The 18566-nt window shown below is 41.2% G+C and overlaps 2 protein-coding genes across 2 annotated transcripts; both read right to left on the reverse strand.

Annotated features, from left to right (window-relative positions):
- Window positions 1-2800: 2800 nt before the first annotated feature.
- On the reverse strand, window positions 2801-8406 carry LOC310958586 (bile salt-activated lipase-like; the record flags this gene model as incomplete). The annotated part of the gene is made up of 11 exons (XM_083929587.1): window positions 2801-2981; window positions 3092-3301; window positions 3506-3709; window positions 3814-4000; window positions 4702-4816; window positions 5038-5145; window positions 6855-6985; window positions 7122-7319; window positions 7401-7520; window positions 7776-7923; window positions 8341-8406. 11 exons carry the CDS (start codon window positions 8404-8406, stop codon window positions 2801-2803), a joined length of 1668 nt encoding a protein of 555 aa, XP_083785713.1.
- Window positions 8407-11766: 3360 nt separating this feature from the next.
- LOC310959180 (bile salt-activated lipase-like) lies at window positions 11767-18451 on the reverse strand (the record flags this gene model as incomplete). Its single annotated transcript, XM_083930437.1, has 11 exons — window positions 18324-18451; window positions 17814-17961; window positions 16411-16530; window positions 16132-16329; window positions 15875-16005; window positions 15590-15697; window positions 15342-15456; window positions 13093-13279; window positions 12430-12633; window positions 12040-12249; window positions 11767-11947 (listed from the first exon to the last, which is right to left on the reverse strand). Exons 1-11 carry the CDS (start codon window positions 18384-18386, stop codon window positions 11767-11769), a joined length of 1665 nt encoding a protein of 554 aa, XP_083786563.1. The 5' UTR covers window positions 18387-18451.
- Between the last annotated feature and the right edge of the window lie 115 nt (window positions 18452-18566).

Genomic DNA, 18566 nt, shown 5'->3' on the forward strand with positions numbered 1-18566 from the left:
TCCCCTCCTGCAATACATTATCGATATACTGCCAAATATTGATTTTTTTTGTTGATAAAACATGCAGGCGCTCTAAATGGATTTCCATACGGTATACAGCTCTCTGCTCACTCAATGGTTGGGGTCAAGAGCCTTAAGAGTTAAATCAGTACGGGTGCTACCGGAGAAAGCTCAACAACACTGTGGCTTGATGATATAATTGACTTTTTCATGGTGTTGGAACAGAAAAGGGGGAAAGTGTTGAAAGGCATTTTAAGAAAACTAACAGGTTGTGTTTCTGGAGTTGTGGCTTTATCGTAGGTCTGGGCTAATAGTGGATTTACTAACTGAACAAAGAGTTTTAAATCATTTGGGGATTTCAGAGTAGACCTGCATGAGCAGCACCACATATTCTGTCTTACAACAACATCAGGCAGAATAGATCCTTGATTTTACTTCAAATCAAAGCTAGCTTGTTCATTTTGCATTGTCATGGCACCTTATACCTGGTTATTACAACACTTTGCTCATTTAGACCAACTGTACTCAAAATGGTCGCGTTAGTTGTGGCATATTTTGCAAATGATTTTGTTGTGGTTTATAGAGCTTAAATCTGGTAATGATTGTGTGTGCTTGCTGCCGTTGCGCTAGAACTTTTTACCTTCTGTGTTGTGTTACCATGCTGTGTGGAAGTTTTTAAACCTTGTTGTGCCGACGGATAAACTGTGTGTGTTAGTGTGTGTGTTCATTGAAGCTGTATCTCAAGACCTTGACAATGACGCTGCAAAAAGGAGGAAGAAGACATTGGCTGCTTAAGCTTGGAGCCATTACCCTCTGGGGCCTGGGTTGGGGCCTACTCTCGATCTATGACTGGCTGGGCTTAATGGATCAGACAATAATAATATCCTGGCCCTTGAGAGATGCTGCCTTTTTTCCCCAAGAATGAAACTGGGAAGCCAAACTGGGAATAACACCTCCTCTGGAAATTGCTAAAGAAGGCCCAAAAGCAATTAGCCTTTGCACACTTGCTTAATGCTAACTCTTAAGCTCAGCTAAGTTACTATCTATCAAAGAGTGAGTTAAAACAATGGTGATTGATCATATGACCCACTAATAAAAATAACTTGTTGCCTCTTTGCCGAGTATTCCAATCTGTGTGTCTATGGTGACTTTCCCTCCCATGTTAGTGACACTGTTGATAATAGTTGATCTGGTAGCTTGCGCTTGTTACTGCCAGTAATGCTGTGTTCACTTGTAATCTGAAATCGGGAATTTATGAGTCAGGGTTGCTTAATATGAGGTGTGTGTGTGTGTGTGTGTGTGTTTGTGTGTGTGTGTGTGTGAGTGAGTGTGTGCATGTGTGTGTGTGTGTGTGTGTGTGTGTGTGTGTGTGTATGGATTTAAGAGGGTAACATATCGAGGAGGGACTGGAAGTAGGGAGGTGAATGTATGTCAATAAAGTAAAAAAAAAACACAAAAGTCACCATACATAGCCATAGTCAACCTGACAAGATCGAAGGCTCTGAAAGAACAGGCTCGCCTGCAATTACATCTACCAAAGAGGCCGCTAGACACAAGGTATCTTACGGATTATGACGTTAACAAAATAAAACTCTGTATTTTTGTGAATTACAGGATGAAGAAAGCTGCATCCAGTGTGGGGCTAAGCAAATACCTCTGGGAGGCTGCCTCAACGTTACAGTGTCCAAGCTGTTACTTGAAAAAATTACACATTCAAGCAGCAGACTCTTTTGCCACAAAAGTGTGCCTTTCTTATCACCTGTTCTTGACGCAGATTGTGTCCGGATCAAGGCTGGGGCTATGGTAATTTGGAGCTCTACATATGCAGAATCAAGTCTCTGTGATGAGGTTGAAATCTACATTGATGGGCGTATTGCCCAGTATGTGTATAGTATACATATGTATGCTTTATATGTGGGAGTATCGAGATGGCACACAAGTCTCATCTGACCGACGGCAGGTTTGTGGCTGTAGGATCAAGTAATTGCACTACAATGTCCTGAAACCTCTCCTCCTGTAGAAGCACCAAACAGGGATTTGACTTGTGGCACAGCCAGCAGGATGGTTTGGTTGGTTGGTAGGAAGATACGATGGGGGAGATAATCAAAGTAGACCGATCATCACAGAAGAAACAAACTGAAACAACCATAAGTCCGGAGCCTAATAAATCTCCCATGTTTCTATAGAACGGCAAATAAGAAGAATGGCCGTCATCTCCTGATCAGTCTGGTGAACTGACAAGACTTCTGCCGTCCCAGGAAGAACGTAGCTCAATTAGGCATCAAAGACGCAGGTTTCTGTGTGCACGCAGCAGCTGACACCAGGAGAAGAATCACATTTAATGGATGAGCTGATGATTGTCAACCAGTGGGACATGTCATCTGGACCACAGGAACACCCCACAACGTTACATCACCTAGAACATTGGTACCCTACAACCTGAGCTTGGCCACTTTAGAAGACGATGTGCTCGTGACACAAGAGTTAAGTTGTGATTGTAAGCTACATATGTTTTAACATGTATGAACTAATTGATATATAAATTAGATGAATATTTTAACTAACATTTAAAACACAGAGTATAGAAATGACTTGAGCACCTGATAATAGGTGTTTTGTGTGCAGTAGCATCTGTTATAATCTCAAATAAATTTGTGTAGCACTAGACCTAATATGTTGTAAATAAAGAGGCCCAACACATACTTGAAGAAAACCAAGGATAATTTGTATTTGTCATCAATTTATTATTACTCTTGGCAATGATTGATGAACTGAATGATACTATAGTTCAGCAAGGTCTTTATTCTGAGATTGATTTGGGAAGGTTGGGTAGGACACTGGCCCAGAAATGCACATAACGCATTCTCAACTTCTGTCCCACATAGTTCTTGTCCATCTTAGAGTTGATCTCCAGGTACTGGTGTCCAGTGCTGGTGAATTTAGGCCAGGTAGCGGGCACACTCTCTCCCTTGTTGGGGTCTCTGTGGAGATAACCAGAAAAAAGAGGAACTGAATAGAGGCAGTTTTAGTTTTCTATGTGAATGTCTGATTTAGGCTCGTTTGATTTCTGTGAAGTTCCTAAATCTTATACCCTGTTTTGGCGAAGTTGGTCCAATAGGCGATCATGTAGCCAGAGACGTCACGATGGCGAGGCCAGTACCCCAGTGGTGTGGTGAAAGGCTTTCCGAACACGTACTGCAGGTCATCCATGTGGTCTGCACCCATCCAGCTGGGGTAGGGCCTACCAATGCCTCCCATACGGTTGGGCTGAGAGAAGAGGTAGGAGTAGGTGCGGCCAGTTCTTTGGTGAGACAAGGAAAGAAAAGGGTTGTGACAATGACTACACCAAAGAGGGTGCCTAAATAAAACTTTCCCGAACTTCCAAGCACCCTGAGGTTAAAGAAAAGTTATGCCCTGGTTTAATTCCTCATGTGCTAAAGCAGGGTTTGGAACAAAACGGCTGAAACTGACAGTGAAATCTGTACAGAAAGATTCTTATTCTCACGTGGCGCTGGCAGCATGAAGGTAGAGAGCAGCCTGAGTTGGAACCAGAAAAATGTAGTCTGTTCCAATCTCTACAACAGTTTTCTTGATGGTTTCCTTGCTGGGGTTTGAGCCCCAGGTTGAGGTGTATGTGAAGTAAGCATTGTCCAAACCAGCTATGCCTTTCTCCTTAGTGTATGAAGCCAGGAGTCTCTTTACATCCTCACTGCAATGAGGAAAGTTTGAAAATGAGGACTGATAAAACAACATGGTACAGTGTTGCTCCGGGTAGATTTGTTGTGTCAGAACTGTCAAGTGGAATAAACTCACATAGGGGTGTCCACCAGGGGGGAGTTGATTGTAGGAACATCCAAAGCAGTGAAGATGTGTCCATCCATGTCGTTGACTCCAGCGATGTAGTCGATGTCAGCCGCATTGTGAAACAAGTTGGAAGGCTCATCGGGCAGGAAGTCACCGTCGATCACAGGAGACAGGTACAGGTTTGTTACACCGGGATCTGACAGAGGCAGATACAGGCAGACACTTAGCATGCCCAGTACTAACTTTAAACATAACTTGTATTCTTCTTCTTATGGTCTATGAAGATCACGCTAGAGGACATTTGCCCTGTGTGGCTTGTATACACCCACAGATTGTCTTATATAATTCATGTTTTAAATACAATTTGTGCATGAAACTAAACCCTTCATATGAAAAGAATGGAAGTAGCAACACAGTTCATCTTTCAAAAATGATAGTTTGAATAAAACGTTATTGCAATACACAGAAACTGTGACAGCCATGTTCACCGATGTGCACTGCAGAATTTACACGCATAATGATGGTCAGTCAGGCATTGGATGTAGTCTTTGCTATGTGTTCAATTGTAAATTTTAGAAGACATTAGGTAGTGTGAGGAAAATAGCTTGTTGAGGTCAGCTTGGTGTGTTAGAGCAAAACTCACAAGCCAACTTTCAAGAAAGTCTGCAAAAGAAAATACTAATTTATGTTGTGTCGTGACCAATAGGAGGTAGGCCGATCCAAATAAATATAAAATAAGAAATATATTATGCAGTCATTTTCTAGGGGGGTGCCATTAAACCTTTGAAGAAGGGGCCACAACAAGATTACTTGTTCCTCTCTACATTGCTCTGATATAAAGCACCACAATGTCTAAAATGAAAATGTGAACTAGATTTTGTGGAGTGCATCCCTTACTATCAGGTGAGCTGTTAAAACTAAGCGAGCCAGCCAACGTTAGGAGTGCAGGATCAGTCATCTTCAAACAGGCAGCCATAGATTGATCAGTGGGGCAGTTGACCTTCAAAGCAATCTGGGGAGAGGGTTCAAATAAACTTCAATTGTTTCACAGCCCTGACGTCATATTATTCAAAGCTCCCAATACTTTATTGACTAAAAAGAAACATTTCAACCTGATAGGGTCTTTGCCTGATTAGGAACTGTCGGGTACAACATTGAATCCCATTTAACAATTCCAAAAAAGTGTTGAAAGTTCAATAGAATAAATAAAACACAAGAAAAGTAGTTGTTTACCTCCTCTGCAAACCTGCGGGGGTTCTTGATGACAGCCCAAGGGCAAAGGGCGACACCGCTCTGAGAGATGGCTCTCCTGATCAGCCCTTTGTTGTGGGGAGTAAGAAACTGTGGGCAGATACAGCAGATATTTTTGTATGTTTTGTTTATTATTTGATGTTTTATTCATATTTACAAGTTGTGAAATGTATTTAATTTCATATACATATATCATCCATCTTAGCCTTGTGCGACCATCCTGATCTCCCAAGCTCCATTATATATTACTGGCAGACCCGTCTGGCAACGTGCGACAGAGAAAATTTGGAGTTGTTTGCCGAGTGAACGTCCAATTAGCGCTGAGGTGGGTTTAAGTGTGACGCACCAAGAAGTGCCTGTTCAGTGTAAACTACATGGCGGCTCTCGTGAAGGAGATGAGCGCAGCCATCGAGCAAGTTTCATTAGAATTAGAGAGTATTCTTTCTCTAAAAGAAGAGCACAAAAAAGCACTGAAGGCTTTTCTCAGAGGAAAGATGCAAATATCTTTTACCAACATGTTGTTTACTTTCTGAGCTTTGCTTCAACGCTCTGTTAGTACGTCATACGATCTGATGGGTTGATTTGTCCCATTCATCATCAACATAGGTGACGATAGACAAATGTAACTGGTAAACAACCAGTATTTTTGCACCTTCCCCAAAGATCTATGAACAAGAGTTCCCAGATGCATATACTGAGCAAATGCCAATTATGCGAATTAATCCATCTGGCGGAGTCAGGTTACATCCATCTACCATCTCACACAATGAGCTAGACATAAACAAGGGCAAATATGCAATAGCTGCAACCACGTGCATGTATGCATCCAGGGTCGCATGCATTCACACACACACACACACACAAACACACACACAGACACACATACACACATTTCTCGAAAACATAAAGTACATCATATTCCGAGAAATAAGGTGCTTCTTTCTGCAGTAAGAGATCATGTGTGAATTGGTGTAAAAGAAAAAAAACAATTAACATGAGTGAAAAAAGAACTATTACCACCTGGCAAGGCTCTGAGACAAATTGTTTATGATTTATGAAAGGGGTGGATCTAAAATGTAAGGCCGGGGCTAACACATCAGCTGTCTGTGACACACAGTTCATGAGTTATGAAAGAGGGTGTTTCTTAAGTGTAGAGGGCTTGGCTAACACATACCAATGAATGAGGAACTCTGCTGAGTGCACAAATTAGGACAAACAGTTCATGAATTATGAAAGAGGGTGTTTCTTAAGTGTAGAGGGCTTGGCTAACACATACCACTGAATGAGGAACTCTGCTGAGTGCACAAATGATGACAAACAGTTCATGAGTTATGAAAGAGGTAGATTCTTAAGTGTAGAGGGCTTGGCTAACACATACCACTGAATATGGAACTGTGCTGAGTGCAATCATGCCTCCCACAACAGTTCATGAGTTATGAAAGGGTCGGGACTAAGTTGAATGGGGCATAGCAAACGGTCACTAATGTAAAAGGAACTGTGCTGAGTGCAATGATGCCTCTAACAGTATATGACAAGTGATAAGTGAGTTAAGACCTGAGACACGAATCCATTTAGAAGCACTTTTTTGGTATGGGCCACTTCCACTGCCACACCTTTTTTCCAACTGGCATGCACGGTTGTCCTTTGGCTTATGACTAGCTCAACATCTTGTGTAAGTCTCTGAATCCATTTGAAAGTTATGGGCCTTTTTAGCTATAGGCCACTGCCAATACCACACCTCCTTTGAGCCCAATGCTGTTAATACACACACATACCGAGTAACTAAAAAAGCTTCTCACCTGGAAGTTGACACTCGCTCCACCTGCAGACTCTCCAAAGATGGTGATGTTATCAGGGTCTCCGCCAAATGAGCGGATGTTCCTGTGCACCCAGGCGATAGCGGCGTGCTGGTCCCAAAGACCATAGTTTCCTGACACGGATCAAACTTTTCGCTCAATCACGGCAGAAATTACTAATTTAATGGAACAATTTATATAATTGGCAGACAGCCCAACATTTTATAGGTATAATTCTGTCACTGTTGTGAAAAACAAATTGGCACTTACCAGGTAAGTCAGAGTCTCCAGTGCTCAGGAAGCCCAGAGTGCCCACACGGTAGCCCAGTGACACCACAATAACATTTCCTCTGTCTGCTATCTCCTGCCCGCTGTACAGATAGTTGTCCAGGAAGTTAGCACCCATGGAGCCTCCAGCCAGGAAACCTCCTCCATAGATCCAGACCATGACTGGCAGATCAGTGGACACTAGAAGACAGAGAAAATGAGAGGCAGTTGTAGTGTAGATCAAATACGGACGACACTCTGTTGGGTTCTCTCAGTCTTTACCTGAGCGGCCGTGAGGAACCCACATGTTAAGGTAAAGACAGTCCTCACTGCCTCTGGTATCCGTCATGATAAGATTCACCTGAAGGCATCTCTTCCTGTACTCAGTGGCCTTCAGAACACCTAACAAGAAACACACACAGTATAAAAGCAGGGTAACTCTTGAAACATAGAAGAATAAATTACATATGTTTTCATGACATATAATAAAAGGTGGCAGAGTCGACTAACAGAAGTTACAGGTATAATTGCTAAAGCAACAAATGGGTGGCAGACATGCCTGATGGGAAGTATCAAATATGTTGTGTGAATTATTGTTTATAGTTTTTGATCTAGATGTAAAATCCAGAAGGTGAGAAGTTGAATCAGTCTACCCACCGTCCCAGCCAGGGTGACGCTTTGGTTTCTCAAATCTTCCAGGGATGTCAGCAAAGGGAATCCCCTTAAAAATGTCCATGTGACGACGTAGGCCAAGTCGAATGTTTTCGCCCTGCACCATACCTCCCTCTGTGTACACCACCCCGAGCTACAGACCACCAAGCACAAAGGAATGCATGAACTTGACATGATTTGATGGTTGTCCAAAAAAAAAGAGAGAATTTATTGAATTCTTTACATATAAGTTCACCAATGAAATGTGCTTTGCTTTAGCTTTGAAGTCTCAGTTGTCTTTAGATTTATTTTGGAAAATAATAGATTGAATTACCCAGCAATTTAAAAACTATATTACAAATAAATTATAAATGCTAAGACAATTAATCCAATGCAATAGAGTATGTATCACTAATCAATGGCTCAAAAAATAACCAATTCTTTATTAATTAAGAATAGAATTTCAATATCACACTTTTTTACACACAGAACACTATTTCCGGATACTCAATAGATACTTTTAACCTGTGGTCCTTTGAATAAACTAGATGAACCTTTTTTTTAAACTTACAGAGGTCGCAGAGACTGTCTCCAGAAAAACGGCAACAGCCACGAAAATCCCCAGCTTCGCCGTCATGACCCCACTGTGACAACCAGGTTGATCGTCGACCAGACTTTTATAAAGGAGACCCCTCCCCTGAACAACACCTGACCAGTGTGCAGTCTGTGTGCCTGCGTTTCCCACTGTTACATAACATATCATATTTAACCGCCTTATTTTCACAGCACTTTCTTCAATACTTAACATGGATAACCTCAAACACTGTAAAACCTCCAAATCCATATAACAATATCTTATGTATAGATGTATAGATACATGTATATAAGATATAATATCTTCTAAACATTGGAGCAAACTGATTTTCAGTGGACATTGGTAGTAGGAAATGTTTATCTTAAAAGAGTGATTAAAGAAAACTCCAGATCGGTCTGAGGTGACTTATTTCAATGATCCCATCTTTCTCTATGACATAATGTAATCTGAAATTTGATTTTCTGGTTTTAACAGATTTTTCTTATTTTCTTATCACACATATAGAAATTACACCTCCACTCGACACACAGTTGTGTAAGGATAGCCTTGGCAATGGACTGATTCAGTCTTTTCCTTTAAAACTTTCCTCTCCATGGAGCCAAAAATTCAATGGTTAAAAAGTGATGAAAAACTCTTGCAGTTTTTTTTCCCTCAACCTAGGGCAAGAAGTGAGTTAGAATCTTGGCCACAAGTCAACATTCAACATTTGAATGTGGAATCAACCTATAGCTGTCACAAAGGAGAGGGTCCTTAAGGTGTAACTTCACCCCCAGGTCTCCACTCACTGCATTATTTTAAAAAATTTAACAAAGTATGAAAGGGGCTTAGAGGGCGGCAGAGACGGCAAGGGTAAGAGGGCTGCCCACCTCAGATTAGAGGATGTTAACATTTTTAAATTTGATGACATAGAGACCTCCCAACTGGTGCACTCTACCTGATGGATGTATAAAGAAACCTGGGTACAGCATTTGATGTGGGTCAGCGTGCCTTCCTGCTCAGTGGCGCATGAAGCCAAAAAAGTTCAACTACCGCGTCTAAAAATACCAGGATGATAGGCACAACTTCCACCTTATTGGGCCTGTGGTGAACTCTTGGTAGTTAGGCCTTTCGGTCACCAATATGGGTGTCTAGTCAGGACACACGAGGCAGGGTATCTTTTAAATGATTTAATATAACTTTATTGAGTACATGCACAGATACTCTCTACTTTACAATGGAAAGTGTGTGTGTGTGTATGTGGTTTTGTGGTCACAGACGCACATCTAACACCAATTGAAACATTTAGAAACTGAAAGTGAAACTGGCAGCTGCTTTATACATGCCCTGCAAGCTGCAACATGAAAAGGGGGTGTGGTCTAACAAGCAACAAGTCCAGATGCCCCCTCCCATTAACTGAGCCCTTTGTACAGGGCCCACAGAGCGGGAGCACTAGAGATTCATGCCAGCTGAGACAGCTGGCTCCGGTTAATTGCTCCAGCTAACTTGAATGGGGCATTCGTGATTTAATCGTGTGGCTCTTCTCGACTTTTAAAATGTTAGCGCACCAAATTAATGAATTGAGCCCCCATGGCGTCACGTGACGTGAAATTTGTAATTCCACCATTTGACCACAATGTCCAATTGGCTTCTGATGCACTTCCTGCAGGCCAGCTCTACCTCAGCACTGGACGGCAAGGCTAGGGCTGATTTAAAACAGTAGGTAGCATGTTGAGCAATTTTCAACCCATGAAATGCAGATTTTCATTAATTTGGTTTGAAAATACTAACACCATCATTGATGCATTTCATCACATATAATTTAGTTGACAGCTCAAAAAACACATTTAAGTGTATCGTACCTCTTTAATAGAAGGGAAATGATGTCATCCTCCAAGCCCAAGGTTTTGTGTTTGACTTTCTTTTGGCTTTATTATAATTTTTCGCCATTTACTCATTTCTGGGTAAAGATTAAAACACTACACTGACATGTTTTGTGTGGCTTACCCTTGAGATGTGATTTTTAGATCAACTTTTGCAATTGTCTCCTTATGCTGGCTTGTGCAATTTGTTAGCTATGTTAGCTGGCTGTCCCAACACTTATTTTACATGAACTATTACAACTAATCTTTAGTTAAATTATAGCTTCTTGGGGCGCCGGTGGAACAGTGGTTAGAGCAGTCGCCCCATGTAACAAGGCTGAAGGTCCTTGAGGCAGCGGCCGCGGGTTCAACTCCGACCTGCGGCCCTTTGCTGCATGTCTCCCCCTCTCTCTCTCACCCCTCTGTCCGATATAATACAGGCTTGGAAAACTCCCTCCAAAAAATAATCTTTAAAAAATGATGGTTCCTTGTATGAAAATTTGAGGAACAGGAGAAAATAGCCAACAGTGTTGGAGCATGGACAAACCGCAGCTAACAAGTGAGCTAAATTAGTTCATTTAGCTGGTAGCCCTGGTCATCTGAGCTAGCTAAGTCAAACAGGCATAGCCTTCACTTAATCATCTCGATTATCTCAATTATTTGTCTTGAGTTGATTAAACACAGCCGTTCCTCCAGTTTCTTTTTCAAGTTTCCATATCACAACAGTGGTGATAACCTCAAAGAAACTTGTTTGAAATGGCTCAAACTCTTTTGTGTCCTGATACAGGAAAATGATGGACAGTTTTTGCATTGTAGAAATCCTGAACTTGGTATCATCTTTTTTTCCCATATTGGTTGTTCTCATGAGCTTTACAATGCCATGTGGAAACAACAAGGAAGCTACAAAGAAGATCATATTTTATTGCTTGGAGTGTTTAAATAACAAGTTCTTAGATGTTTCAAGTATTTATATAAGATTTTGTCCCAGATTTGTATTGTCAGACTTTTTCCCCACACTACAATGCAGAACTGGTCTGGTTTCAAATTGAACAGGTCACATGTCCAAATTGCACCACTTCCGACAAAAAGCACATTTCTGGGTCCCCAGCAATACACCCTCCAAGAGTAGAGTGGTTGGACGGTTCTCGAGATATGTCAATTAATCACACACAGACAGACTCACAGATATTCCTTGCTGTATAGTCACATAATGGACACCTCATTGGGATTAATCCCTACTAATTTATTGTTCGTTTTTAATTGGTTTATTTTGTTTTGCCAATTGATCACATACTTCTGCACCACCAGTTTTGTACAAGCTCAGTGCCAAAACATTACATACCAGTATCATCTAAAACCTGACGAAAAACGATATACCCAGGTTCCATAGGCCAAGTGAATTTGTCCAGCACATATTATACATTTCAAGAAGCCCAACACATTATACAACCAAGGAAAGATCATTTGTATTTGTCATTAATTTATTTTTACATGAACCAATACTTATTTGATATGTCAGGTCTATAGGTCCACAATGTAGGTGTACAAGTGATGCACAAGGTCTTTATTCTGAGATTGATTTGGGAAGGTTGGGCAGGACGCTGGTCCAGAAATGCACATAATGCATTCTCAACTTCTGTCCCACATAGTTCCTGTTCATCTTAGAATTGATCTCCAGGTACTGGTGTCCAGTGCTGGTGAATTTAGGCCAGGTAGTGGGCACACGCTCCCCTTTGTTGGGGTCTCTGTGGACATTACCAGAAAAAAGAGAAACTGAATAGAGGCAGTTGATTGATTTAGGCTTGTTTGATTTCTGTGAAGCTCCTAAATCTTATACCCTGTCTTGGCGAAGTTGGTCCAATAGGCGATCATGTAGCCAGAGACGTCACGATGGCGAGGCCAGTACCCTAGTGGTGTGGTGAAAGGCTTTCCGAACACGTACTGCAAGTCATCAGCGTGGTCTGCACCCATCCAGCTGGGGTAGGGCCTGGCAATGCCGCCCATACGGCTGGGCTGAGAGAAGATGTAGGAGTACGTGCGGCCAGTTCTTTGGTAAGACAAGGAAAGAAAAAGGTTGTGACAATGACTACACCAAAGAGGGGGCTCCCTGAGGTTTAAGAAAAGTCATACCCTTGTTTTATTCCTCATGGTTTCACGCAAGGTGTGGTACAACAGGGCTAATAAATAAAGTGACAGTGACATTTGTAAATCAAGATCTTATTCTCACGTGGCGCTGGCAGCATGAAGGTAGAGAGCAGCCTGAGTTGGAACCAGAAAGATGTAGTCTGTTCCAATCTCTACAACAGTTTTCTTGATGGTTTCCTTGCTGGGGTTTGAGCCCCAGGTTGAGGTGTATGTGAAGTAAGCATTTTCCAAACCAGCCTTTCCCTTCTCCTTAGTGTATGAAGCAAGGAGTCTCTTCACATCCTCACTGCAATGAGGAAAGTTTGAAAATGATAAAACACCATAGCACCACATGTTGGAGAACAATCTGATCCGTTTTTTTGTGGTTTGAAACCAATCATTCTACCGGCTTGATCCTACAGTGAGTTGATCCTGAAAGCAGTTACGAGTCCTGAAAACAAAGTGAGACTAAGCAGGGAACCGTCCAACAATGTTCTGAAGGTTTAATAAAACGTACAGGATTATTATACAAAAGTTCAGTTCATTCCTATGATGTGAGAATAGGTAGGTACGAATTGGGAATCAACAGAAGAAGTGATGGTGCAAGGTTACGGATAATGGTAGAGGGAGCTAAACTGTGGAACAATGAATTATACAGAGTCTGGAGAGAAAACGTTTTCACAGAGTCACAATACCACATTTCTAACAGTAGTACAGTGTTACAGAATTTTCAATGTTTCTCACTGATCAAATGGATTAAACTCACATAGGGGTGTCCACCAGGGGGGAGTTGATTGTAGGAACATCCATACCAGTGAAGAGGTGTCCATCCATGTCGTTGACTCCAGCGATGTAGTCGATGTCAGCCGCATTGTGAAACAAGTTGGAAGGCTCATCCGGCAGGAAGTCACCGTCGATCACAGGAGACAGGTCCAGGTTGCCTATAATGGGGTCTGACAGAGGTAGATACAAGCAGACACTCACTATATATTGACTGTATGTTTTTTACTAGGGCTGTCAAAATTAACGTGTTTAAACGCAGGATGATTAATTTGCGGAGTTAATGCATTAATTTATTTAACGTATTAACGCATGGGCAGAATGACCCGCCCTCTATTTCCCACAATTCCACCCACTCTGCAATAGTCATCACTCTAGCGTTATGGCTGAGATCAAAACAGGGTAGCTATCGGTGACTAAAGACTATCGGACGATTCATATTGTCGAGGACAAGGGCTTCGCAGAAGTGTTAAACGTTGGGTCTTGCAACACATTCTATGAGCCACCGTCAAGAGGCACAGTAATGACTAAAATCCAAAAGCACTATGAAACAGAAAAGAAAAAGAAAAGAAAAATGAACGTTAAATGAATATAAATGCCTTCTGTCATTAATCTTTCCGTTCTTACAACAATATAAAGACAAAACTGAGAATTTTTGGGCATATTTACGAATGGTTATTTATTGTGAGTAATTACCCATTTTTTAGATCTGCAGTGCATACAATTAATTCTTAATATGAAAGGAATAGACACACTAAAAAAATCTCTCAAAATTGCTAGTTTGAACAAAATATAATGCCATTAAAAAAACACCATCATATGGGTAGCATATTTAAAATGTGACACCCAGGCAGCTGAAATTGTCCTACGTTTAATAATAAATATGACTTCACCTTGTGTCAATCACATTTAAGAACCAACTCCTAAACTTTCATCCGTCGTTAAAGGTTTTCGGAACAGGTTTGATTTTCTGCATTTTTCAGATCTGTCAAAAACCACCAGAACTACCGTACATGCAAACAGCATCATCGAAACCATATGATAAACGATTCACTTCATCTCCGAGCACAAAGCACTTTACAACAAAGAGATGCAGATTATGGCCTACTTTCAGCAGTGCAGATAGTTATTTTCAGGTGCATGATGATGAGGAGGGTGATGAAATAAAAGATGAGGACAGCACATAGACAGTGTATGGATGGAGACGGGTAGCCATGTTGCCAAATGCAAGACACAGGCAGAGAGTGGCGACATTGGAGTGAGGAAATGAGAAGGAGCGAGATCCAATGCAATAGCATTTTGTCTCATATTGTAAATTTTCACCTATGGTCATGAAAGCTGGGTCATGACCAAAAGAACGAGTTTGCAGATACAAGCGGCCGAAATGGCTTTTCTCAGGAGGGTGGCGGGAGTCTCCCTTAGAGATAGGGTGAGAAGTTCAGCCATCCGTGAGGAACTCGGAGTAGAGCCGCTGCTCCTTTGCCTTGAAAGGAGCCAGATGAGGTGGTTCGAGCATCTACTAAAGATGCCCCCTGGGCGCCTCCCTAGGGAGGTGTTCCAGGCACGTCCAGCTGGGAGGAGGCCTCGGGGAAGACCCAGGACTAGGTGGAGAGATTAGATCTCCACACTGGCCTGGGAACGCCTCGGGATCCCCCAGTTAGAGCTGGTTAATGTGGCCCGGGAAAGGGAAGTTTGGGGTCCCCTGCTAAAGCTACTGCCCCCGCGACCCGACCCCTGATAAGTGGTTGAAGAAAAGTGTGTGTTGTAAATTTTCTTAACTAATAAAAGTAATAAAACGCACCTGACTCAATTTGCAAATATCTTTAGTCATGGTTGTAGTCCTTGCTATATGTTCAAGTATACATTTGAGATGACATTATGCAGTGTGAAAAATTAAATGTTTGAAGTCCCTTTGGTGTGTTTGAGCAACACTTACGTTTCCATTAAGAAACTTAAGTTTCCATTCAGATTCAGTGCAAATTTTAAACAAATTTCCTGAAAGATGGCAGTAGAAAATGCTAATTTATGTTAATATGATTTATATGAACATGAGGAGTTATCGGGTGCATTGAAATAAATACAATAAATACATTTGCAGTTTCTCCAGTAGGATGCTAGTAAAACCATTGCATACGAAGGGTGCAGGTCTTTTTCCTCTCTCCATTGCTCTGATATAAAGCATCACAATTCCTAAAATGTAAATGCAAACTAGGATATGTGGAGTGCATCCCTTACGATCAGGTGAGCTGGCCACACTGAGAGAGCCCGCCAATGTAAGGAGTGCAGGATCAGTCATCTTCAAACAGGCAGCCATAGATTGATCAGTGGGGCAGTTGACCTTCAGAGCAATCTGGGGAGAGGGTTCGAATCAACTTTAATTGCTTCACAGCCCTGACGTTATATACACCTTTAAATTCCAGTAAAATATTCCCAAAAAGTGTTCAATATAATAAATAAAACATGTCAGTGAAGCAGTTGTGTACCTCCTCTGCAAACCTGCGGGGGTTCTTGTTGACAGCCCATGGGCAAAGGGCGACACCGCTCTGAGAGATGGCTCTCTTCAACAGCCCTTTGTTGTGGGGAGTAAGAATCTGTGGGCAGATAAAATATATTTATGTATGTTTTATTTTCTTTAAATTGTCGTTGTCTGACGTTAGAGTCTGTGGGCAGATACAAAGCGTTTATCTATGTTTTTAGTTCGATTTATATTTACAAGTAATGAATTTGATTTAATTTCATATCTATCATCTTGAAAAAAAGCTTCTCACCTGGAAGTTGACACTCGCTCCACCTGCAGACTCTCCAAAGATGGTGATGTTATCAGGGTCTCCTCCAAATGAGCGGATGTTCCTGTGCACCCAGGCGATAGCGGCGTGCTGGTCCCAAAGACCATAGTTTCCTGACACGGATCAAACTTTTCACTCAATCACGGAAGAAATTACTGATTTAATGGAATAATAAATAAAATTGGCAGACAGCCCAACATTTTGTAGGTATAATTTCTGAAAAACAAATTGGCACTTACCAGGTAAGTCAGAGTCTCCAGTGCTCAGGAAGCCCAGAGTGCCCACACGGTATCCCAGTGTCACCACAATAACATTTCCTCTGTCTGCTATCTCTTGCCCGCTGTACAGATAGTTGTCCAGGACATTTGCACCCATGGAGCCTCCAGCCAGGAAGGCTCCTCCATAGATCCAGACCATGACTGGCAGATCAGTGGACACTAGAAGACAGAGAAAATGAGAGGCAGTTGTAGTGTAGATCAAATACGGACGACACTCTGTTGGGTTCTCTCAGTCTTTACCTGAGCGGCCGTGAGGAACCCACATGTTAAGGTAAAGACAGTCCTCACTGCCTCTGGTATCCGTCATGATAAGATTCACCTGAAGGCATCTCTTCCTGTACTCAGTGGCCTTCAGAACACCTAACAAGAAACACACACAGTATAAAAGCAGGGTAACTCTTGAAACATACAGGAATAAATGATGTATGTTTTCATGACATATTACGGAAGCCCTAGGGTCATACATTACATACATTTTATTTTGCGCTTTCTGGTGATAACGAAATAATTCCTATGTTTTCTCGTAATAACGAGAAAATTTTGATCCAGTTTCTCGTGATAATAAGATAATTACTTTGAGATCTAGAGAAAACACGATAGTCTAGTCTATTAAATCATTGCAGGAAACTTCATTAAGTGTAGCAATGTCAGAGGAGCAGGAGAATATCGATCACATATCTCTTCAGTCAAGGCCTGACACAGACTGAAACAGCTTTATTATATGACAGATAATGTTCACATTAGTGTCATCTAAGAAGATGGTTAGCAAGGCTTCAGCTTTATCTGTGCTGTGAGTGAGCCTGATGTCCTCATTAACTACATCGTTTTTGTTTATTTCTAAACAAACTTTATCGTCAACAACAATATATTACAACAACATGAATACCACTACAGGGAGGAGTTTTACAATCTGCACATACATATACAGATTACAGTGTAAGTTCACAACAGTAACTAACCATTTAAAATCAATTTGCAGTGTTGTCTACAGTGTTCTTCAAGTTGGTGAAATGTCAGTTGTGATGGAATTCACGTTTCATTCATTATCAATCAAATTAATTATCCTGTTATCTCGGGAAAACGGAAGAAGATTATCTTGTTATCATGTGAAAATGGAGGAAATAAAATGTATGTATGCAAGACCCTTTAGGGCTTCCTTAACATACAACAAAACTTTTACAATGAATTTAATAGACCAAAACAACATAACGTAGCGCTGGCAAAAAAAATCACTTCTAAACTGACGGTTGATTGAAATTTCAAACTTGTTCATTTCTATTGTTACTTTCAGCCGTAATATAAAGTCTAACAATATAAAGTTAAGCACGCCTGTCCGATCTGAAATGTCTGCTCTAACCTCACGTTAGTGAAAGTGTTGTTATTAATGAGATATGAAAGCATCAAACACACATTTTAGATGAATGAGATGAGAGTATATCAAGAAGCGAATTTTACGCAGGGTTTTTTTTTTTACCCGGAAGTGATTGTAAACAAACATTGTGATTGGGTCTATTAAATATAAAAAAGAATGGGTGGCAGACATGCATGATGGGATGTATCAAATATGTGGTGTTAATTATTGTTTATAGTTTTTGATCTAGATGTAAAATCCAGAAGGTGAGAAGTTGAATCAGTCTACCCACCGTCCCAGCCAGGGTGACGCTTTGGCTTCTCAAATCTTCCAGGGATGTCAGCAAAGGGAATCCCCTTAAAAATGTCCATGTGATGACGGAACCCAAGACGAATGTTTTCGCCCTGCACCATACCTCCCTCTGTGTACACCACCCCGAGCTACAGACAACCAAGCACAAACAAGCGCAACAAATGTACTTGCTATGGTAGGGTTTTTTTCTCTTTCTTTCATTCTTACACATAGTAGTACACCAATCAAATGTGTCACGCTGCATTTAGTTTCCTTTCAGCATGTTAAAAATTAAATTCTTCATATCAATCAGTCATGCAACGCTTTGGCAATATAAAGAATGTTTAACAAAGAAATAGGTTAGAAATATGTTGTAAAATGGACTAATGAATACTTTCCGTCCAATGCAATACAAAATATTATATTAGTGATTGATGGTTAAAAAATTCACAAATAATCAGACTTTATTAAATAAGAATAGAAGCTGTAGTATTTCTTTTTTTACACTTACAGAGGTCGCAGACACAGTCTCCAGAAAAATGGCGACAGCCATGAAAATCCCCAGCTCCGCCATGATGACCCCACTGTGACAACCAGGTTGATCTTTGGCCAGACTTTTATAAAGGAGACCCCTCCCCTGAACAACACCTGACCAGTGTGCAGTCTGTGTGCCTGCGTTTCCCACTGTTACATAACATATCATATTTAACCGCCTTGTGTCCACAGGATTTTCCTCAATACTTAACATGGATAA

This window comes from Echiichthys vipera, assembly GCF_963691815.1.
Source record: "Echiichthys vipera genome assembly, chromosome: 16".
NCBI classification, from domain to species: Eukaryota; Metazoa; Chordata; class Actinopteri; order Perciformes; family Trachinidae; genus Echiichthys; species Echiichthys vipera.